The 24,265-nt window shown below is 43.1% G+C and overlaps 1 protein-coding gene across 9 annotated transcripts in view; it reads right to left on the reverse strand.

Moving 5' to 3' along the window:
* LPP (LIM domain containing preferred translocation partner in lipoma) overlaps positions 1–24,265 on the reverse strand; it is a 356,437-nt gene that overhangs the window by 59,275 nt on the left and 272,897 nt on the right. For all 9 annotated transcript variants that reach the window (XM_055723235.1, XM_055723233.1, XM_055723237.1 and 6 more), the window contains one exon: positions 1,973–2,142. In XM_055723235.1, coding sequence (XP_055579210.1) covers positions 1,973–2,142 — 170 coding nt within the window. The remainder of the gene's footprint in view (positions 1–1,972; positions 2,143–24,265) is intronic.

Here is a 24,265-nt window from a genome sequence, read left to right on the forward strand (position 1 = left end):
TGTAGATCTGGCTTTCGGAACAGCAGACTCCTGAGCTTTCCGAAGAGTACTGAGAGTTAGGATTCCAACACTTATTTCTTCCACATTTAAGAGTTTAATGTGTGCTTGGGTATTTTTTTTTTTCTTTGCTGCATCAGACTGCCAGATTTCAGCTTTCTATTTCCTACTCACGGTACCAGCTGTCCAGCTACACATACATAGCCCCATCAACATTGCCATCCTTTCCCCTGCACGTGCAGCAGCAGATGGATCCAGACATGTTTTGGATAAGTCCATAACCAGGTTTTTGTGGACTACGTGGATAAACATTTAAAGGCCCCTTCTGGTTATATAAAAGAAAGCTATTAATCGTTTACTCTTTCGTCTGTACTCAGAGCTGCAAAGCCATATCACAGAATGTACAAATGCAGATGAAACCAGGCAATTATAATTCCTTTATCCCTTAAATAGATAGAAGATAAATTTGAAAGAAAATGAAGAGCAGAATCCTTCTCCCTTTCCTTTTTTATCCTTTTATCTCCCAATGTAGGAAGTTTACTGAACCCTTGCCAACAATTCACTCAGGCTAATGAAGTGTATAAGTAATGGGATTAAATAATTTTAAACCATTACTACAGTGGCTAATGCAGATGTTTTCCCAAACTAAAGCAGACAAGTGGTGAAGAATGCGTGCTTGATTTAAAAAAAAAAGAGGAAAAGAAAATATCAGTCTGCAAGCAGATGAAGTCAACTCCAGCCTGAAGTCAATGAAATGCTTAATTCCAGTAACGTAAAGTTGCTCCAATCATATTATGAAGGCACCTTCCTAAAGTGTGCAGTGCTTTTGCACATGGTCAAACTTGCCATGAAATTAACCTTAAATTTTTTATGGTGCAATCATTTTAGTGCAAATAAAAATGGAAATGGTTTAAAAGGTACATATTCCATCAAAAGATCATTTAGTTTTTAAAAGCCAATTAACAAGGCCCATATATCACTACCATTGTAAATAAGACATAATCCTCTCATGTTTAAATTAAATATTTCAGCAATAATCCCACTGCAAAGGCTCTGGCAGAAACAGAAGGAGTAACGGGATATTGGTGGCATTTTCAGAAACACCTATTATTGCTTTAATTATTATTGGAATGCCAGAAATGTCAACAAAAGCATCAATTTTTACTTTCAAAAGTGCAAATCCAATTCTGGAAGGGTCTCGGGTCCAGTTTTCATAAAAAGAACTCTGATTTGGAGGTTTAGAGAAAGAGCTATCAACACTTCAGTGCTTTTCTTATTCTGAATTACAAGGATTATTCCTATATACTGTATATTAAGGTCACACCAAGGTAAGGCCTCAGGCACGCAAGATGATGTTTCTTTAATTTGCAACTGGTTCCAACTAGCTCTTGTGGGAGCCTCTTAAAAGGTGCAGCTCCTCAGAGCAACATCTAATTGTTTGCTTTAAGAGCTTGTTGGAGGCATGAAATGAAAATTTTAGGGTAAAGTAAGCTGCAGAAGATATCCAACCCAAAACCCCTTAGTTTAGTAGGACTTCCATCAAGCAATACAAGGGTCTTGATTTTAGAAGTTTTAGTGCCATCTTGCATCTCACCTCCTTAATCTTAGCGGGCACTGCAGTTTGTAAGCATTTTGGTATCAGGTGTCTCAACACAGAAAGCTTCTGGGAGCAACACCACCCCTTAAAAATCACTGCATAGTCTGCTCCTTACAGAGCTGAAATAATCACAAAAAGCACCTCTTTCGCCCGCTTTGGCCACTTCATTTCAGAGATAGGTTAGACCAGGGAATGAAATTCACCTAGGAACCTGAAAAGATCAGAGATCTTCTGAAGACTATGGAAAAACCGGTGCCCTCAGTGCTGCCATGGGATTGTCAGGTTTTCACTATAAGCCAACTGTACAGCAATGAACAAAATCAATGTTTTCAATATCTATGCATTAAAATCAGGGTGCAAACAAGAACAGGTACTTACAATATAGCAGGGCTCACAATAGGCTTTCTTCTCCACTGCGTAGAAGGGCTGTCCCCTCAGCTTGTTGTTGCACATCATGCAGGTGAAGCACTCCACGTGGAAGACCTGGTCCATGGCTGTGCAGCCGGTGCCTTCCCCAACAACATTCTCCCCACAGCGGGCACAGCGGCCTGTCACCAAGGGGAAAGGACACGAGTCAAAGCAAGCTCCTGGTCTCAACTGCAGAGAAGGACCATCCACACACCTGCGCTGCACAGTGGGTAAGGAGGCAGCTCAGTCAACAGAAGAACAGTTTGTGCCATGGCTGGCAAAGATCCAGGGCCGCTGGAAGGCACTCTGGTGCTGGCCCGTATGAAAAGGTCTTAGAGAGGTTTGAAACTGGCTCCCAAGACTGCACTGATACCAGTTCCGCTGCTGCTCGTCAGTGATCATTGTAAAGAGCCTCAGCCCCAGATGCAAACCATTCAGCCATCATCTACAGTCATCCCCAGCTCCTCAGTTAGATGGGATAAGCCTGTGCCTAAAGCTTTACCTCCCCATGAAAGGATTTTGGGGTAGGATGCCTCATAAAGCTGCCTGGTGGCAGCGCAATTGTTACCACTTAAAGAGTAGTTTTTCCTTGCACAGCTTAAACCAATTCCCTCAATGGAGCCAATTACTTTTTTTTTTCTGTCTGAAGATGAATATGGATTAAGATATTGTGTCTATTTAAAGCACAGAAATGATTCCTCAAGAAACTGAGGTGTGGATACTTTATTCTTACCATCCTTCAAGAAAGGTGTATCAGAAGCTGCTAGTAAGGATTCTAAGTAAAGACAAGCCTTAAGAGCTCTGTCTGTTTTTGCAAAAGGTCCCTAATGCCACACACATATATAACACACAAAAAATCTGCACACACATACAAAAGGTTTGCTGCCTTGTTCAGAGTGTTGTTGAAAAGGTTATGTGGCAGATAGATTTAAAGTGAAGGCAGGATTTCAGAGAAAAAAGGTTTCTTAGATCATGGGAAAGACATTTTCCTAGGGAAGATTGGGGTGCAGAGATGATGGAAGAGGGTGGGTGGAAGGCACACCTTTGCCATTCCTTTGAGTTCTAGAAGACAGAGATAGCCCATGCAGGTCTTGTGTCCTTACCCAGCAATTAGTGTTGAAAATAATTGATGCAGAGAGTCATGGAAGGTATTTAGGACAACCTCAGCCACCCTGCGCAGGAGAGCTCCATTGAAGGCAACAGAGCAACTACAGTCTGGGGTTTTGTCCCATGCAAAATGGTATTCTCCATTTTGATAATAATTGTGGTATCCCCAGTCTTGGGACCTTGCACTTCTCCTTCAGGGCTCTGTGGGTGGAGCGGTGTGGTCAGTGAGGGTGAGAAGGAGGGGAAGGAATGTGCTAGTTGAGTTGCAAGCAGGAAGGCAGACTAAGCTCAAAATAGAATTACTCATAAATGCATATACAAATAATATGTCCCTAATAATAAATAATCCATCAACGATACAATGTTCTCTCATACCATGGTCTGTGTTTATTGGCCTTTTCAAGCAAATACTACAAAACTCCCTAAAGGTACTTGGACATGTCTTGTCATCCCAACAGCAGGGCTGCTGTCCTTGTGCAGTGCATCATCGATGTCCCAGCACTCACAACTTCTTTCTTGCCTATTCCAGACCCCAACAGACTACATCCAGGGAACAAAGCACGTAAGCTACTTTTGGTTTCCTCAGGATGCGGCAGGATGATATATATACACATTTGAGACATATTAGGAAGGCTTGGAAAAGAACCCAGATCATTCTGATTTACTACAACAGCATTACCGTAGTTGGCATTATACAGGACAGACAGTTCCTGACTCAAACAGCTCCCAGTCTGAGCAATGTGGAGAAAGAAGTCATCAGATAAAACCAGACAAGCTTGGAAACCCCCAGAAAGCAATTAATAATGTTGTATTTAAACTTAACTTTCTTTAGCATTTATTATTAGTGTTTTGATTGACAGTGTTGTGCTTCAGTCACCTCACTGTAATGCTTCTTGTGAGGACTCCTTTTTTATGAGCAGAGAAGGAATGCAGGGTTCTCAGCATGGTGGTGAGGCTACAGAGCATGGGGGAAGAATGGAAAAAAACCATGAGGACCAAGAAGAGGAAAAAAAAAAAAAACCCCGCTGGAGAGAACCACAGGAGCAGTACTGCTCTGGGAAGGAGGCAAAAGAAACCTACTGTATACACCGCAGGAGTTGCATGTACAACAGGAAAGCACTGCTCAGTCCTGTGTGCGGACAAAACCGAGTGTGCTCCAGGGCCTTCTCCAAACTGCTCATGTAGCTGGGCTGTAATATGAAGAGACGTCTGGGGAGCAGTTAATATCTCTATATATAAAACATGAAATTGAAAGCCATTAGTGTATTACTTTACACAGTGTTTTTCCAGAGGGAATATTCCGCTGAAGAATTTATTTTCCCTGGTGTGCCATTCTGTGATCATCCGGTATTATTTTTATGAGGCATTTGGACACGGAATAATGTAGTGTCTATGCAAACACTTCTCAGCTTTCTTTGTTAACATCTGAGTAGAACATGTGGGAATCTTTTCTTCCCTTCCTCTTCTCACATTCATAATTTAGCCACCTCTTGTATACTTCAACACTTATCTTCCACTTTGACCAAGTCATCTCTACATTTGCTGGAGAAGCTGTCTATACGTAGACTATACTTCTGGCTGTACTTCTTGTGTCAGGAGGTGTGGGTCTGTTTCCTAACTCAAACATATACTCTTGTAATCTCCGGCAAATCACTTGCTGCCTTTATACCTCCGTCCTCTCTTTGAGCAAAGGGCATAAAGACATCTCTGCCTCCCAAAGGTGCCCTGAGGCTACGTTCCTGCATGGCTCTGAGGCATTCCCCAACTACACTGCTGGTGGCCAGGTACGAACCAGAGAGCAGCACAACAGAAATCCTGGCCAACTTCTCCCTTGAAGTTGCTATTTCCTTAGGCTTTCCTTCCTCTTTCTGTGTTTTTCCACAGAAGATTCCCATTCAGGCAGTGACAGACTTGACCTGCCTACATTTATGAGAAGTCCAGCTTCTGCTATTATGTACACAGACAGAAATGCTCCTATAAACTCTCACACATGAGAAAAGGAAACCTTCCTTTTTCATGAGTTTATATGCAAATTGTAATACTGTGGCCTTGAGCAAACCATGTTTTTCATGAGACATGGCCACTCCAGTGAGAATCAAAACACAAGCTCTGTGCCTAGCAACACCCACAACTGACTCACTTGCCCGAAGGGTAAAAGCAAGTAAGCCAAAATATTCAAATTTGGGATCTTACAGTTAGGTGGCTGGATCCACGTAAAGGCATGTGGGCAAATGCGCAACTGATCTGGCTTGCAGTGATGTGGCCATTAGAGACTGCACCTTCTGCAGACCTTGGTGCAATCTGGGAACTCACAAGACTTCTGTAAAAGCTGCACACTTCTTCCAACTCCCGTGCCTCGCTTAAATTTGGTAGAAAATGGCTGAAAATGGCTATTAGTTTCAAGCGTTGCTGGTAAGGGAGGAACTGACAAGCAGACAGGCACACGCACCCAGGCCCTGCGATTGCACAAGCCTCATTTCCTTAGAAAACCAGAAAAACCCCACTAAAAACAATGTAGCTATCATTGTGTCTGATAAAAACAAAACAAAGGTCTGCTTTTCCTGTGTGCCAATTACCAACGGCGAAGGTATTTGTGGTTGGACTCACCACAATTAAGTGCCCACACATGTTCCCCATTTTAATATTTTCACACTGGTTGAAATAATCCAGTCCGTTGTGTGCAGAATACCCATGAGTGAATACAGAACAAGTTGCACTGCTTATTGGGAAAGAAGTAGCAAAGGCAAAGCCTGCAAGACTCAAGAACAAACAGATTGCACAAAAAAGATTACACAAATAATCTAAGAGGAAAAATAGCAGGCAGCGTATTACAGTAGAAACATAGAACAACGTGACCCATTTGCTTCCCACAGAGACAAACAGCACTTAAAAGGCAGCTTAAAGACAAAGGACAAAATTAGTACTGAACTGCACGAAGATGAAACTATGTCATTTCAACATTCTTCATTTGCCCCTCCAGCCCATTTTAGGTCCTTTTTCAAGATCATTTCAGCAAAACTAGAAGGTGATGTGTTGGCAGCAAGCCTGGGAGACTGGAGTCCTCTATTTTTGCATGAAAGAGGCTCGTAATCTTGCCCATGACCTTCCTTCAGTCTAGCCTGGCTGACACATGTTGGTGTTACCTTGGGGGGACGTAACAGAGGTGCCCACAGAGGCTTCCCTGCTGAAACTGCTGGAAATGCCATTATTACTAAGTGGATCATAGAGAAACACTTCAGCTGAAAGGAGCATCAGCTACTATACTTTATCCTGAAACCTTCTCATTTACTCTTTTCTGTTGTATAAAAAATTTGAAATTTCGCAGATCTGAAGGAAGAGGAGGAAATGAGGAGAGGAGCTCATATTGCACGCAATGCCATGTTCTAACTTCTTGCTAGTTTATTACTATTACATTATTTTTGCTTACACCACCACAGATCCTGGCTGCTCAGGCTGTGGAACAGCCCCATTGTGCTGGGTATTCACACAAATTCAAATTGTGAATTTGACAAGCAGAATTCAAAGAAGAGCCCAACTGCACGGGCCTACCATGCTAATACATGCAATAACTGGGTATAGGTAGGAAATAAATAAAAAGAAACAATCAGACAAAACTGGTCTGCAAGGAAAACTGGTCTCAGCACTCTAAATATTCTACTATTGACAAGGAGTATGTACAGAGCCCAACAAAGGAAAAGGTTAAAGAATAATTTGAAAGAGGATCTGGAGGAAGTTTGAGGGAAGCTTAATGGGATGCTTCTAAGGAAGGGACAAAGACAGCACAGAAGGGAATGTAAGTGCTTGAAGATTAAACATAGACACCTGCAGAAAGGAAGGATGAGTTGATATGTCACTGGAGAATACTGCAGGAAAAAAGGGTGGGAATAGCTCATCACCAGCTATGCAAGTAAAGACAAGAAGTTTCTGTTTGATATAATGCAGAAACGAAACCAGAGGAGAGATCAAGAGGCAGAAATTATTTGGCCTAAGTTACAAGCTAGAGAGTGATTTCTGCAGCTGTATTCTAGTTGAGCATGAACAGGGAGAAACTGCATTTTTCAAAAAGGATGTTGCAGAGATTCAAGATAACTGGAGCTTGGATGCAGGTTTTATTTGTGAAGATGAACAGGAAAGGCCATAATCTGAGCTGTTACTCAGCAAAAGTCTTAAGATTTGGCCAGAGTCTGGGTGTGATCTGGAGATGAGGAATTAGGTACGGGGTGTCCAGCCTTACCGGGGACGAGTCACTTTTAAATGTCAGATTAAGAATGTAAGCCAATCTGACAAACATCCACTGCTGAAGATGGATGGTGGAATAGGTACATGCCATACTAATGTTTATGGCGTAATATTCCAACAGCAATCACACCGGAGCCAAATACAGAGGTAATGTAACTCCATCCAGTTAGCCTGAGATGCTCCTGTTCGTACATCCAAGGACTGCATTAGGCTTTTTCAGGCTACAGCAAAATTTGTCTGTCGTACCTACTTAGATTCCAAGCCGCTGGGCGCACCAACCATCTCTTGCTATGTGACGTCCAGTGCCTAACAGAGACAATTCAGGCAATAACTAGAGATACTAAGAGTAAAGAAAGCAGAGAGAAAATGTGCAAACCTCTCTACAAAAGGTTTAAATTCATGAATTCAAAGCATGCATGCATTCTACATAGAGAAGCAACAGGGGATACTTTTCTGATAAAAGCATCAAAGTAGGAAGGTTCTGCATTTACTGAAATGTGGGGGGAAAAGCATACATATCTCAAAAACTTCTACATGATGGAAAAAACTGTTTCTCCCCTAACCGTACTGTGGGGATATACCACAAGGTCATATCCTCGGTGCCTATCAATTACACAATTTCCCTTGATCAACTAAGTGTATTCCCTGGTTCTCACTGCAGCCCTGATTCACTATGCAAGCAAGAACTAAAGAAATTCAGCATATTGCCTTTACAGAAGCATACTAAGAACATTTTTAAAATATGTAAATACATTGAACAAAATATTTCGCTAAAAGTCCCCCTGGCAGCCTCAAGACACCCAGTATTTCCGCTCTGTTATTTTTCTAATCATCTCTGTTTAGAGTTCACCAGCAAATGCATTTTAGAGATTCATGACACATTCTGCTTTTGGATGGCTTTGAATCAGCTGGCAGTAAATGTGGAAAAATCATTATTCCTAATGAAGAAATATTGATGACAAAACAGCATTTCGAGGACAACGTTGACCATAAGTCAACAATGTAACAAGATTTTCCCCTTTCTCCCTCCTCTTTCCTAGTGACTTTTATCCAACGGTTTTCAAGCATTTCCCAAGCACATGGGGTTCTTCAGGGCACCTAAGTCAGGCATGTACAATTATTCCAATTTAAAGGGATATATGAGCAGAAGTTAATTCATTAGGATGACAGTGTAACAGCAGACCTTAACTGCTAGTGCACCTTAATCGAGTTAAGTCTCAATAGTAGAGAGCCTGCAACTCCTAAGCACCCAGCAGGTCCTGGACTCCTTGATTTATCCAAAGGGAGTAAAATAGGAATCTCTGATCCACAAGACAGGGCTTATTCCCTTCCTGGGGAGCATGGGAGGTATGTTTCCCACTGTGATTATGTTAGGGAAAGGTGTGTTGGTCATATCTGTCCCTAAGTTATTCCAACACTTTGGCACTCAGGGCACTGCAATAATGGTACAAAGGGAAACCCAAAGGCAGTTTCTGCATTTGGTAGGAAACCATGGTATTTTTCTCATCTTATCCTTGCCTTCCTTACCTATCCTTTTTTCACTTTTAAACTCGGACTTCTCACTGAATGGGAAGTCCTTGGTAGAGGTTTATTGCGCCAGGATCCAAGCTTGAAGTTTTGCTGTTTGACAGTAGCAGGCTGTATGCATCAGTTGTCTTACACAGCCTTCGGACATGAGACAGATCAATCTTAATTCCCTCTTCTTCAGCAGACGTCAGAAAACACAATCTTTCACAGTAAACAGAGCTTCATGCTGCAACATGTGCCTGTAACACTTCATAAATTAAATCCAAGGCCATGATTTCATTAGTGTCCTGGTTATTCTGCTTTAACTGCATCGCACTTGTACTCCAGATGTACAGGTCCCTGCAGTGACCTCCTCGTCATTTGTACCGTGCTTGTCCAGCAGTAGCTGCACTCTCGTGTTGTTTGCATCCCTTTCCTCCAACCACAATACAACTTCATATTCTCACTTTACTTGGCTGCAAACCTGACACATTCTCAGTACACCCCAGAGGTCTCATTCCACTCCACACAGCAAATGCACTGCAACTGTGCAGGCTATGTTGCTAATACTTTACTGTACCTTTTCAAATCCTTCTCCATGCTGCTCATCACAAAGTTACTATCCCAGCCAGTCACTGGCCCTCATGGTGAATCTTTCCAACACCCTGGGAAAGCAGAGGGCTGCTAGCATACCCAACCTGCAGGTGAGGAACTTGAGACCCACACAGGTTAAATAACTTTCCAAGGGTCACACAAGGAGTTTGTGATGGAGCCAGGAACAGAAACTGCATCTTCTCAATCCCAGTCTAGTCTCTTTAACCACAAGACCATCTCTGAAAAGGCTTGATGGTGAGACAGGCTTGCAGCACAAAAACTCCATTTCAGAGGGAGCTTCCAGAGCCAGTCCCGCTGGAATCCGCTCCCCAGCAGGAGGAATAAGTTCCCTGTGCAGGCCACATCATCTCTCTCTGGCAGGCTGGCTGAGGCATGTAGCAATTGAGCACAAAGTTTGTGCCTCTGCTACTGTCATCTGTTTAATAAGAGAGGAAGAAATGCCTGGGTTTCCTTCAATATCCACGTGCTGATGGTCCCTGTCCCTTATGCATCTACATTGCCCTCTCCTTAACTGTCCGGGACACAAGAGACAATTCAGCTTGTTTCTGATATAAAGCAGATTATGACAAGTGCTTACCAATGTGGTAGAGGTACCTTCCTAAATTATTGCACCCACAGTGCATCACTGGCACAAAATAAAGGTTTGGAGAGGAGCGTTCCTGATTTTTCCACAAAGCTATAAAAATTCAAGTTGAACAGGATCTTGAGAGGTCATGGAAACTACCTTACTGCCCCAAAGACAGGATCAACTCTCTCTACAACATTCCTCACAGATACTTGTTTAACCTGTTCCTAAGATCCTCCAGCAATGGAGATTTAACCAACAACATGGGGAAAAATTTCAGAGTACCTAACCTTATCACTAGCAAGCCTTCCTTTCCAATGCAACCAAAATGTCCCTCACAGTAATCTAAGCCAAAGCCTTTTTATTCTACCCATGATGGACATAAAGAACACATATAGGCTTGGTTTCATCTACACCAGTTGTATGGATCCCAAAGCAACGTTGCCCGTGCCTCACCTCCCCAGGCAAGGCACCTTGCAGTGTAGGCAAATGTTGATCTGACCGTGTGTCCAACACACCGATGAGCCCCCAACTTGCGTGATTTGCAGTGAGTGTCCCAGCCCAGAGGGGGTCAGTGATGCTCTACAATATTTAAGGTCCCAGACACTTTTTTTTGCAGCATGCTGATTTTTTTTTGGTTGTTTTTTGTTACATTGTGTCAACTTTTTGGCACATGTCTTACCATGTGCAAAGGGGTTGAAATAGAGCCTCAGTAACATCTGGAGACAAAAGAATGGGGGTGGAAAAAAGTGCGAGAGGAAACATTCCTCTCTTTGCTGATTGATCAAGGAAATGCAAGGGAGAGAGTAAAATGTACTGTATTTCCTTTATAAATGTTTCCTTTAATGTTGATTAAAGTTGCCAGATGACAGAGATGACAGTTGTATGTCCACTGAAGAGCCCCAGCTTGGGAAACAGAGGAGTGAGTTGTCTGTGCAGCTTTGCCAGGCGCTCTCAGCCAGGGCACGGGATATTGTCTCTGGAAGCAACAGCAGTTCTTCCTCCAGCCCCTGCCTCTCCAGCCCCACAAACGGTGCCATGTCCCATGCTGCTTCCTGCGCACCCCTTGCTACCTGCTTCTCTTCACTACTGCTCCCAGCCTGGGCTTAATGCTAGTCATGGATATGATAAAGAAGTTTTAAGTGTAGAGCTGGATGGAAAGAAGTAGTCTTTCTTTCTTTTTTTTTTTTTTTTTTTTTTTTACTAAAAAGATGTTTGTGTTTGGGGACAAGACTTTCAAAGCTTTGATTTGCACCAAAAACCCCAACCAACAAATGCTTACCTAAGTAAGGAATGCAATCATTTAATTTGTCAAAAAAAAAATAAATTCAAAAATTCCTACTTTCACAAAAGTCCCCTACCACCCTGTGCTATCACACCTCTCCTTCAGGGGAAACTGATCACATATAGGAAGTTAAAAATGCAAGAGACATAAACCCCTCCTTTTTTCCCCGAATAAAAATGGGGTAAAAATTGTAAAGGCTGTGAGAAAGTGGGAGTTTTCCATCCTTTCAAAAGGTGAGCAAGCTCTTCTTTTACTTTCATAGGAAAATAAGAGGTTTTAAAACAAAGATGACCCTTCTCCTTGGAACACACCACTAACATCAGAATCCTATTTTTTAGTGAGACCTTACCATTACGTGGCACCCAGGGAACAACCTCAGCTGCTCTTCACTAAAACCCCAGTGAAGGTAAGGGTATTAACTAAGTCCTAGTGGGCCAGGCAGGAAACCTCTCTCTGGGCAACTAATCCCAAAGCTGATAATGTGGGGTTTTGCTCCTCCTGGGAAGGGCCTTAGTGAGGGAAACTTGCTGGCAGAGCTGTGGATCAGACAAATTTTGGCAGTTCTGGTAATCCCAACAGCAACAACCACTGAGGCAGGTCCCTTTGCACTCACACTTGTAAAGCCACATTGCATGATAAACCCTGGACAGTGCAAGTACCAAATACATGACAGCACACACGTTGAGCAACCACGCTTGTGTGAATCTCCTGCAGGGAAAGGAAGGCAGGATAGGAGGCAGAAATCACTCCTCCTCCTACTCTCATCAGGGGGCAATGGGCGGGGGGGGGGGGGGGGGATTTCCTGGGTGATCCCCTGGCCCACTGGGCTAGCTCCAACGCCGCACCAGATTTCAGGATCCTCTTTTGGAAAGCTACAAAAAAAAAAATACCTTGCAATTACTGGGAGGGCCAGCGGCAGAAGCCCCAGCCAATGGCTAGGTGGAGGCAGCTCTCCCTGGCCCATCTGTGTCCCCTCACAGGTGTCTTTCCGAGCATGCTGTCCCAACCTGCTCACCCACGGACTCAGGAGATTAGACTTGCTGGTAGAGCAGTGGAGGGTAGTTTCAGGGGCTGCTGCACCCAACCTCATACGTAAGAGGTGGTTGCAAAACAGAGCAAGTCTGGAGGCCAGACAAGCTGGTCTCCTCTTCAGATGCTTGGTGTTCTTTGTGCAACGGTTCATGCATCTTCTCCCACCCACTCCTCCAGGTGGGGAGGACCAGTGACCAGCTGCCCACAGGCTCATGCTGCTGCTCAGGGCAAGTATGCCTTACATGTAGATCAAATTCTCCTTTGCTCTTGCTTTCTTAAGAGCTGAACTGAGGGTGCAGTCAGAAGTGACCAGCTAAGACTCACACTGATATAGATAGCAGCATTTACGTCTAGGTCAAAAAATCAGTTGTCTTTTATTGTGTTCCCAAAGGACTACAGTTAGGTTTGCCACTTTCAGCATGAAAGCAGTCCTAAGGTGAACAAGCAATGGGTCAAGGCCCTGTGGTGTTAGGTGCTGAACAAAACCAGAGCAAACAATGTCCCCTTTCCCAAACACTTCACCTCCAACTGCTTCCATGTTGTGCAAGGGCACTTCAAACCACTTCTGCCCCCCAGCCCAGCCAACCCATTTCACAAGCCTAGGACAGGCGCCATCAGTATGTTCACCAGACTCAAGCCCAGCCAAAAATCACATCCACTGCTGGGCATGAATGACTCTATTCACTCGCCCATAGCCTGGGTGTGCTCCAGCTGGTACTTGGCAGCTTGTCCCTGCCTTGCTGCATCACTGGGAGGGTGGTGGCATGAAGTGATTTTTACCAAACGCTCTGTTCAGCAGAGAAGGTGAAAATACCTGAGTAATGGTGAAGTTTTGAATCAGAGATGCTTCCTGTGCCAATGGCTCTGGCCTACCAACCTGGTATGCCTCCCGCATGCCTGCCTGGGGAAAAATGACTGACAAAAACCAAGAAACAGGGAGGGAACCTGTCTTCCCCCTGCCAAAAGTGAAAAAAAAAAAAAAAAAAAGGAAAAGAACACCACCACAAAGGTGGAGAAAGGCTATATCCCAGAAAAAGTACAGTTCTGAACAAATGGCTGCTCTCATAGCCCCAACAGCTTTGAGGCCTGGGTTTTTCAAAGGTGTCTGACTGCATTAGAAGATGGCCCACCAAATTTCAACCAACACCTCATTTATTTAAGGTCTTTTGAAAACCATGCCTTTCACAATCCGGCACCGGCCCAAAGTTTCCTTGCTGTTTTGAAACAAGCGCTGTTTGCATGTTGACAGCAGCCCTGCCATAAATCACATCCATCAGGCGCTGGAAACCACCTCACCTGTACACTGACCATCCACCATCCCTTGCACTGAATTCCATCACTCCAAATTTCTCAGCAGCTGGAATCAACTCCCTCTGTTTTTTTCTCATTAAAGCAACCTACTGGACAGAGGTTTCCTTCTTTGCCCTGAACTCTGGGACTTTTCCAACCAGGTGCAAGGTCCAATATTTGTTTAATCTCTTGGACAAGTAACAGGAGCTCTACAACCTGGGATAGAGAGGCATTCCCATTCTGGAGGGGATATGCAACATTTGTTTCTACTCAGGATGACCACACATCACAACCTTAAAATGTGACATTGGTATTGAGAGCAAAAGTCCTTTTAAAATAACATCTGATGTTGGTGACACCATATTAATTATACTTGTCTAATTATGCATTAATTACAATTCTGCTCATCCTTTGGGTCATGGGACTTGCTCTTACTGGCTGGGGTACATGGAAAGTAATACTGATAACTCTCTAAACTACTTCCAAAATGACGTCCCCGTGGCACATGCTGTGTATCTGGAGTGTGTGATGGAACAGTATGGTATTAAGTGTCCATAGGTCATTATTCTCACCTGATTGTCACATTCTCAGAGCCTGATGGAAACAGAGACAAAAGTTTTCTTGCTTGACCTCCACTAGAAGTGAATTAGTGTAAAATATGAGATACATATTTATAAAAAATATTATTTTATTTAAAGAAAGTATGTGGAAAACCCATCTGCACAACTGCATGTGTCACTCTCACACATCCTACAGCTTTTGATTCATAATTAGCAAGGTTTAAAAAAATAAGCAGTTAAAAAAAACCTCACATCATAAAGCCAAACTCTTCAGTGTCCCTAACTACTCTGTCTGAGGTGGTGGCTTAGACTCTAGGGCCTGCTGACTTACAGTAAGAGATATGGGAATTTTGTGTTTTGAGCCATATTTATCATGACACAAATTGTCCTGACATTAAACCTGAAGTCCTCCATAAGGAGGCTCTGATGTTATCAGCATCTACAAAGGCACACCCAAAGTATCATTCATCACATTTCTAAGACAGAAGGATCTTTCTACATTGGCTTCCGGGCAAAGGGCACCAATCACTGTCTCCTGAATTATTCACACAATTCTTGACCTGAGAATTTTGCGCCAACAGAAACTGAAACCCCAAAAGCTTTCCCTCCTTGTGGCAGGGCTGAACCAATCCAAAAGGACCGATCCGATATCCAGAGGTCATGATGAGTCCTGCCAGTCCAATGTTCTTGAGCGGGCATTAGAAAATGCTATCATCATCAGGGATTGTAAATGTTTGCCAAAAACTCAGTAAGAAATAACCTCCGGAACATCCCGAACCAATGACGGCAACCTCCATATGAAGAAAGTTGGCAAATCATTGTGCTCTGAACTTTCAGGGTGCTCTTTACTGGTTTCCTACATAGATGGGAGTTCACTGTGAAGATAGCAAGTATACTTAATCCTCATTAAGCACTTTGGTATGACAGTAGGGAAAAATGATGGACTTGTTTACATGTGATAACGGAATCATTTGAAACCCACTAGACCTCCAAATTTAGATCTGAGGTACATGTAGAGACACTCATTTCAGTTTATCCCAAGCCTGATTTTAACTGATGTAAGTTTAGTCAACTTCAGATACTTTTGAATTTATATGACCAATCCCAGAAAGCCACTGCTAGTTTAAGACAGTTGGTTTCCGTTTGAACCTAAAATGATGCAACTTTGTTATGTTGACAGAGTCAGATGCGATGGGTAGATCGGGGAAGCTATTATTCACACCCCAGCATAGGAAACTGTGTGGGAGATTTTCGTCCCAGTGAAAAGCTACAACTTGCAGAAGTGAGCATCCAAAACAGAGAATTACAGCAACATGAGACCCAGTGCAAATATTGAGACTTAAAACATTTTGGAAATATCTTTCATTGTTTTGCACTGTTCTAAGCTTCCCCTTTGCAGCCTCTGCAGAGGTGAGGACCTGTGAAATACACATATTATGCAGCTCCTGGGAAGTCTCCAGCCCATGTTCTAGACCAGACGACTCCAGAAGCATTTGAGTTAAGCTTTAGATCCATGTCCAAACATTAGAATACCTGCCAAAAGTTTGAATTCCAGTACTGCTTCACAAGAAAGTCAAAGCAACCTCTTCATAACAAAAAAGAGATAGACTGGCATTTTGGAAACCACAGACTAAATTAGACTTAGGAACTTCTGTTCCTGCAGATGAGCCCTGTCTGAGATATTAAGGGTCACCATGGGACACACCTGGCTAATAGGGACACAAAATTAGTAAAACGCTTGCCCAGGGAAAACAATAAGAAGATCTCATTTTATGTTGTTATTTCTGCTGCATATTGTTTTGTTCTCCCTTGTCCCCAGATCACAAGCACGAAGCCACTGCTCACACTGATCTCCCAAAAGTGTAGGTTATATTTAGTCAGCCAGACCTCTAGTCGAGCTGATGTCAGTTTAAACACCTTCTATTCTACACACACCTATTGAGATGTGACACTATGCATCACGATTAGACCCATCATCCTGTAAAATGCTACTTGTTCTTTTGAACAGCTGCAATTTTCATAGGCCAGAACAGGTCTTGTAATCAGACATTTGCTGGATGCGCACCATTCCTACTTGCTGCGTAACAGCTGTTATTCATAGTCTCAGAGTTTGGTCATTTACAAGAGACTCAAGGCCATAGGTCAGCCTTCTTCTCTTCCCTCTTAAATGAAAGAAAGTTCTGTAAAGGGCAATATGCAGTGAGACTGCGTGTGAACACCTTGCAATTGTACAAACCAGAAGGAAACAGAGTCTGAAAGACCTGAAACAACTCAGTTATGGCTCAACCAATGCCCTGCTATAATCAGAGCAAAGAAATAACAGAAAAACCACCCAGATCCCAGGACTGATTGGCTTTCTATCAAGTATTGTTTTTGTTTAGAAGACTAAGCCACACTTCTATCAATGGGCTTTACGAACAAAGTCCTTTACTCATTAACTTAGCATGACAAGGGCTAGTGCAGGGCACAGAGCTGCAACCCCAGAATAGCAATTCCCTCTGCCCTGAGCTTGGGGGTGGCCTCTTTTCAGATGCCTCCTGTCTCTGACCCTCCTGCTGAGGTTCCTGACACTTGTGTTATCTGCGCAGTCTTTCACCAAAGCCCTCCACAACTGCAAGTATGTGTCTCTCTCCTGCATGAGCAAACAGAGCAGTTTCCATTCCTCACTCCATACAGAGACAGCAGTGCAGGAAGAGACTGACCACATAACTGAGACAGCCCTTCTGGCTCTCCTCAGCCACCCTTCTGAAGGAGGGATGCCATAGAGATGGCAAGGCACCAGCTGTGCACATCTGCAGCGCACATGCTCCCCTTTCTTCACCTTCTGAATTATGCCTGTGAAAAAAAGGTGGAAATAATTCTGACCATAAGCAACCTCCCTTTTTCACTCCCCTCCTCTTCCTGTTGCCTTGCCTGGAAATTGAGTGTACATAGAACAGGAGGTTATGGTTGTTTCAGCATCAGTAGTGGCCTAATGAATTACACAAGCACGGTACGCTGAAGCCTGTGCTTTGCCATCTTATCCTTAGAAGCCGCCCCTGGTTTTAGATATACACAGATAAATGATAGAATATTTACAAATGAACCACTCAAACTTTCACTATTATTATAGCCACACCCTCCCCAGTCCTGTCCTCCCTCCACACCTTTCTTCCTCCCGTGTTTAGGAAACAGACATCAGATTTGCCAGTGTTGAAGATAATCACACTTCACAAGACCGTGTAGGCATCGAAAGCTGTATCAGTTGATGTGAGATGCTGGATGAAGAATGGGAAAGAATCTAGGGTCCATATAGCATCCTGCATTATATATATATGTGCACATATATACACATCTATCTATATGTATTTTAGGATTCTGGCTAATTTCAACCATGGGACAGAAATGAGAAGCAGCTGCCCAGCTCGTGGAGATGACACCAAGAACACATGACCGGAATTAGCTCTGCACTGGCAGTTATGACTGCTAGGACTTTCCTGTCCAGAAGAGCTGACAGCACATGACAGTCTCTGCACAGCATAAATGACCCACATTAGAGTCCCTTCCAAATGAATGTCTTCCTCCAGGAAAGCTCAGCCAAACACAATTCATTAGCTCATGTGATCACAAACAATCCCTGCATTAAGAAAAGGTGAAAAGTCAGTATTGTTGTGTCCCAGCCATTCATCAACACAAGAGAAAAGTTAAGGTAAAAGACTTCAAGATTTCTGCAGGTTTTTTGGAAGCCAGCAGCTTTACTTGCCTTTCAGGGCAAGCAGATAATGTGGAAATAGTGGCATTTTAAAAGCTGGGGTTTTTTTCAGAGTGTAATTTTAAATGACAACAAAACCAAGCAAAACCCCCACAAAACTTTCCCTACTTCCAACCCGCCCTCACACAAAACGCTGCACATCATCTGCCTGGTCTGCCCCTGACAGCACAGGCAGAATCAGAACACAGTAGATAGTAAGTTATTAACCTCTCAAGATATTGTCTGGAATCAGAATTTGTTGCGGAAATTGTATATTAAAGTTGAACACTGCTGCTAACTGAATATGGCCTGATTCACAGTTTAAACAAATAGCGTAGCATGGCTGGGACAGTAATTTGGAAGGATCTGTGAGAGAAAATAATTCACATTCGAAGTCCACCTGCCTGTCTTTAGTTGTGGATAGTAGCTTTGGAACACGGCTGTACCCACACCTCTAAATTCTCTACAAAGGCGTCTGTCATTGCCAGGTTGTTTTACTGAATGACTGTGCTCAATGTGTAGATTAATTTTGTCAACTATTAAAGCCCACACACGTATTGTGGTGTCCCCTTCTGCCCCTGGTGCTGTGAACATAGTTTTTCAGGGGTTAAGCTCTCCCTCTTAGCTCACACTATGAGAGGTAACTATTTCTACATCTCTGTGTATGCCTTGGCAGACACACAAGAAAAAAAAAAGAAAAAAAATGCAAATAAGCAAGTTCATAAATGAAAGCAGGTAATGAGGTATCAGATGTGGTCTCCTGTCTCCAGTTTGCACCCACAGTGGTCCTATTGCTATTGAAGTTTTCCATTTCCCTCAATGGGGCTGGTTCAGGCAGGGCCACGGGACAGGCACAGCACTTTGTCACTCTCTGCTAATCAGCTGACAAAATCTGTGCTGGCACAGGCCAGGCAGGTGACATCTTAACAGCAAGTTTCACAAGCTGAAACAGGTTTACTCTTAGCTGCTGGTAGCATCCCAAATGTCTGCCAGGGCTGGCTTCTCGTGATCTGCCTGCCAGTTTGGGATGACAGCCTCCTGACTTTTGAGCACTGGTTGTGACCTTGGGTTGTAGCGAAAGACATGAAAACTGTGCTCATGTCCAAGATGAGATGATGAACAGTGAGGTGCATTTGCAGACGTGAAAACAGTGCAGCTCACTAAAAGCAGAAAGAAAGTTTGGCTACTTTGGATTCTTTTCAGTCTTTTAATCCTCCCCTACCTCTTTGCACCACCAAGAAACACTCTGTATTGATTACGCTGACATTGACAGCAGAGCTGGAATTTTTTTTTTATTTTTGCACATCTCAGTTGAGAAAGTGGGTTATGATTCATCTCACACAATCTGAGTCAAAGCAATTCCTTAAAAAAAAAATAAAGAAAAGAAAAAACCAAACAGTTTTGATGCGTTTCCATCAAAAGAGAGCAGGCTGGAGGAGAACACTCAGCAAATGAGACAGCCTCATTTAATTCTTTTTTTACCACATTTCACTCTCAGATAAAATCTGGCCCTTCCCCCCAGCTAAACTTCAAACGATGCTCAAAATACCCCCAAAAGTTACTGGCAAGAGAGAAACGCCGTATCAAAAAAAACCCAGCATGAGGCAAATGCCACCAGAAGAAGAAATAACAAATGTTGCACCATGCCCCCCCCTGCCCTGTGGAACAGTGATTGCTAGACTGAAAAGTAACAGATTACTATGGTGACTTATTAATCTTCCTAATAGCCTTGAACTATCTAAATGCTGAAGTGTGGTAGTATTAATGGGTACATTATATTAACAGGAGTTAAAATTACCAAGTGTGATCGCGGAGCGCTTCCCCCCCCGCTTTCTTATTTTCACAGCCATGTTATTAACCCTGGAAAATAGGGCTTGTAATCTAAATGCTGGGAAAAGCCTTCAGACTGGTTGTGATTTCTCATCAGACAAGGCTCACGAGTCCATTTTGTTGAGTTTCACATAAAATAAGGAGTGTGGCCACAGCTGTGCGTAAGGCACGGGACTTGAAGGAACTCTAGGCTCAATTCCCATTTTGCTACTCATTCTCTGCATGACTCTGGGTGAGTCATCTCAATTTTGCCAGTCAGCCCCTCTTTTGTAAATTAAGGACAATAATAATTTCCTGGTCTTTGCCATGTTTTCAGTTTGGGAGCTCTGAGGGATGCATACTGGTTCCTACTTCATGTTTAATTTGCACATAGTGCAGCAAGACCACAGTCTTGCTAGCAGGCCTTAGATGTTACGGCAGTACAAATAAGCCATAATATAACACGGAAGCAACTCCCAATTTAGAACTTGTTGCTCAAACAATAGGTGAGCTGTTTTCAGTTTTAAAAAGCAAAAAAAGAGTTCATGTATGCCAAGTCATGTGCATAACTAACTCAAAACAAAGAGAAATTAAACTGTTTTCATGTTACTGGGACAAAGATTTGTCCAGGACTGCACAGCTGGAAGTGTGGTTTCTAACTCCACCTCCAAAACTGCTTGCCTGCATCTCTCTCCACAACTTAGCCATAAGTTATGATCCAAAAAAACAATGTCTTGAGGCTTAAAACATTCTAAAGCTCTATATGAAATAAAAATAATTTCTGTAAAACTACAATTCAGAAAAACATTCTCACTCATTCATAGACATACATACATGCACCCCCTCTTAAAATACCTGTGCGTGAGAATTTAGTGCTTATGAAATCCTGGATGGAAACTCCTGGTTTCACTTGTCTCCATAAAATAGATCTAACAGGAGGGAGGAAGAACAAAACTTCTCCATCCCATCTGCCCCTAGACTGTCTTCAGCTCCTGGCCTCCTTCAGGAGATTCCCAGCCAGGGGTCCTACAGGTACCACAATTTATGGTTTTTAGTGAGGTGATGACGTACCCACAGAGAACCCCCCTGAGACCAGCCAACTCATTTCATGTGGGACAGGAAACAGCCATAAGGTAGGTCACACTTTCGCTTCTTAATGACCTGAGTTAGCTACGGACTAATGACCTGCAGCCAAGGATCTGATGGCTCATTATCATTTCTTCAGCCATTTCAGTCCATAGAAAGTTTACTTTGGGAATGTAAGTTTATTATGAATAACATGGATTCTCTTTGAATTGCTTCTCAAACAAACGTAGAAGGATTTACTTTGTTTTCATGCAGGTCTATTAATTTGGGGGGGTTTGGCTACTGGCTTCACCATTGTTCAAAGTCTTTTCAGAAAGAGGTTGAGCTTTGTTACCGATTTGTACAGTTCCTAGCAGACTAAGGGCCCTATCACAACATAATAAACATCTACCACCCTCATGGATTAATTTTTTCCCATGGATACAGTAATTTTAAACATGCTGAAGAATCCTGCAGAATACAGCTGTACTTTAGAAAGACACATCTCTGGTATTTCATTACCACATTTCACTCCTCTTCGAAGACAGCAGGAAATTGTCAGCTTTCATTTACTGACTGTTGGGACAAACCTAATCCACTCATGGCCCGAAACCCACCTTTCTTTCACAGCACACAGCTGATCATGGAAATCCCTTTGCTAAAACGCTTCCTTGGTATTCTGCACTTATTCTCCATTAAATGACTTCTGCACCACATCAGTTCTGTTTAAAAGTAAAAATATATCTAGGTTGACTGCTAGCAATTCAAGCTAAATCAGGGACTTAAAACCACCACGGAAGTCATGCTGCTTGCTACCTGTTCCAGCTGGCATTTTATCACCTGCAGTAACAAAGGGTAATTTTGGTTTTGATGCAAGATTTAGATTACATCTGTGAAGCAGCACTGGTCTCTGAAGAGATTGTGGCTCAGAAACACTCATGATGCAAAGTCTCATCCACTCTTATGTGCATAAGAAGAGGAAAAAGGGAACGTGAGTCTTCTGCCTCCTGGCACACGTGGGCACCAGGTGGTCAGGGCTTACAGAGTGCAACGTTCCTGCATTCCTGACTGCTACATCTGCTTGATCTTCATTAAGAGATGTGCACTCAAGAAGACCAAGATCCCTGGCTTAAAAAGATCTAGGTGCTTATCTTCACAAAGCATTTTTCCCCACAATTACTGCAGAGTAGGATGTAGATCACATCAACAGCAGGAAGAAACAAACTTCTCCATCTATTTACACAATCTTTCAAACGGTGAAAAACAACTTAAACAAGCTCACAGCCTCTGCGCCCCTGTTTTTTCTTGCCTTTCTCATGGCTGGACGCAAATGCATGTAGACATTGTATATTTTACTCTCCAACCACTCACTGGCCTCCTCCCTTTCCTACTTTGGAACTGTGGGCCAAAATTCACCCTATAAGTTGCATTGAGACTATCCTTATCAATTTGCTCTCCAAACTCTACCTGCACTTGCTGTGCAAGGATGCCGGCAGGCACAGGACTCCCTGAAAGCAAGCTAGACAGGGGTGGCAAGCATTGGCAGAAGTGAGACTCAAGAAACAGGCTCTGAAAGCCATTTACCAGGGTAATTAAAGCCCCTGGGGAGCAGGGGGAGGGTGACTCCCCTTGCGGCAGGCCACAAGAGGGCAGCTGGATGTTAATGGTACCATACTGTGACCTCCCTGAACGATGGCTGCTCCCAGCCTTTGTAGCCTGTGTGCAAATGCTGGGATATGGCTTGAACATAAAAAATAGTAACTTGAACTACAATGGAGAAAAGGGTCCCCATTATATGCCTGTTCCTCCTGCTTTTGTGAGCCATTACATAACAGAAAATGACCGTCGGCTCATCAGTCGTTAAACATCTAAGCCATTATTTTCTGACCCAGATGATGTTCAGATGAGGATGTATGCTATTTTGCACCAAACCCCCCATTTTAAAACAAAAGGCATGATGATACAGCGTGCATGGCAAAATGGTGATGTAATTACACTCTTGGAATAGTAATATGCACCTTTTAATGAGACTTAGGAATACAGACAAGATATGACAACTTTCATTTTCTTTTTCTGGCGGTAATTCAGATGAAACTAAGGGGCTACCTGAGCCTCTTAGAGGCTATGGAAATGCCTGACAACGACTGAAATGCAATGCAAAACACATTCAGTTTAGAAACACTTGAACTGTTCAGTGCACAGAGCCGTGTCAAAGGAAACAGACACCATGAACTGAAGGATGCCATACCTGGACAACCTGTTGTGCCTCCCCATCTGAAGCTTCTGTGACTCTACCACACCCTCTCCCATATTTTACTTGGACTGCTAACTGCTAACCCATGTCCTGCCTGTAAAGAAGTAAAATCAGCTAATACCTTTGACACTGTTTGGACACAAGGTCTCTGGTTCTAGTGAAGGATTTTTAGGTTATCAATGTTAACCTACTGGAGATGCAAATACAGGGAGTGGAAAGGTTGACACAGCCTTGACAGAGTCAAAATTGGTGCCACTTAGTGTTCTCTAGTTTTAACTGTGACACAGCATCTCAAAGAACCATTGGAGATGAAAGATTCTCCAGAGGACACTCATACAACTGCTGCTGTTAATCAGCTCCTACCTGAAGGGCTGTACAGATTAGAGTGCCCTGCAAATAGGGTGAAAGGGGAAAAAAGGAAGTTTGAAAAGGTAAAATTGATCTGCCACAGGTCACACAAGAGGTCAGGGTGAGAAGCAGAAAAGGAAGTCAAGCATCCTGCTCGTTGGCCTTGCTCCTCAGCCTGTCTCTGCACCACCTCTCCCACTGTCCAAGTCCAGGCATATAGTGAACACACATAAGATAACTACATTTCCTGAATTATCAGCTTTGAGACAAATCAACATCCCATTATTGCACAAACGGAGTCTTTTCAGCAGGACCATCTTAGTATCTTTCTTCTCCCCATGTGCATCCCTACAGCACACTGGAACTACAAAAGGAGACTTCTACATTATCATATAGATAATGTTCCTTTGGTAGCTCTGAGTGCTTGTGGTAAAACACCAGCAAAAGTTTCTTCCCACCAGTCAGGGAAACTCCTCTGCTGTGGGGAGTGACTCAGCTGGGACATAGTCCAGAAGGCAACAGGAGATGAGGGGCCCTGGTGGCACATTTCCAGTCTTAATCAGCACTGTCTGAATGGTGATAGAGACTGATAAGCTGCCAGAAGTAATTTCTTTCTATGAGACTTGAAACAGTGGTCCAGAACAGTTGTGATCTTTGTGTGTGTGTATTTTGTTTTGTTTTGTTTTGTTTTTTTTTTTAATGCAAAATCAAGGGCTTCAATTTCCCATGGTGGCCAACAAACAATTTTGATAGTTTCATCCTAATCTCCTGTAAATATCCATTTCTCCTCCCCCAACCTTACCCAATTTTCACTCCACAAATTTTTAATCTTTTTTTTTTTTTTTCAACAAATCAGAC

This window comes from Falco cherrug, chromosome 11, assembly GCF_023634085.1.
Source record: "Falco cherrug isolate bFalChe1 chromosome 11, bFalChe1.pri, whole genome shotgun sequence".
In the NCBI taxonomy this organism is placed as follows: domain Eukaryota; kingdom Metazoa; phylum Chordata; class Aves; order Falconiformes; family Falconidae; genus Falco; species Falco cherrug.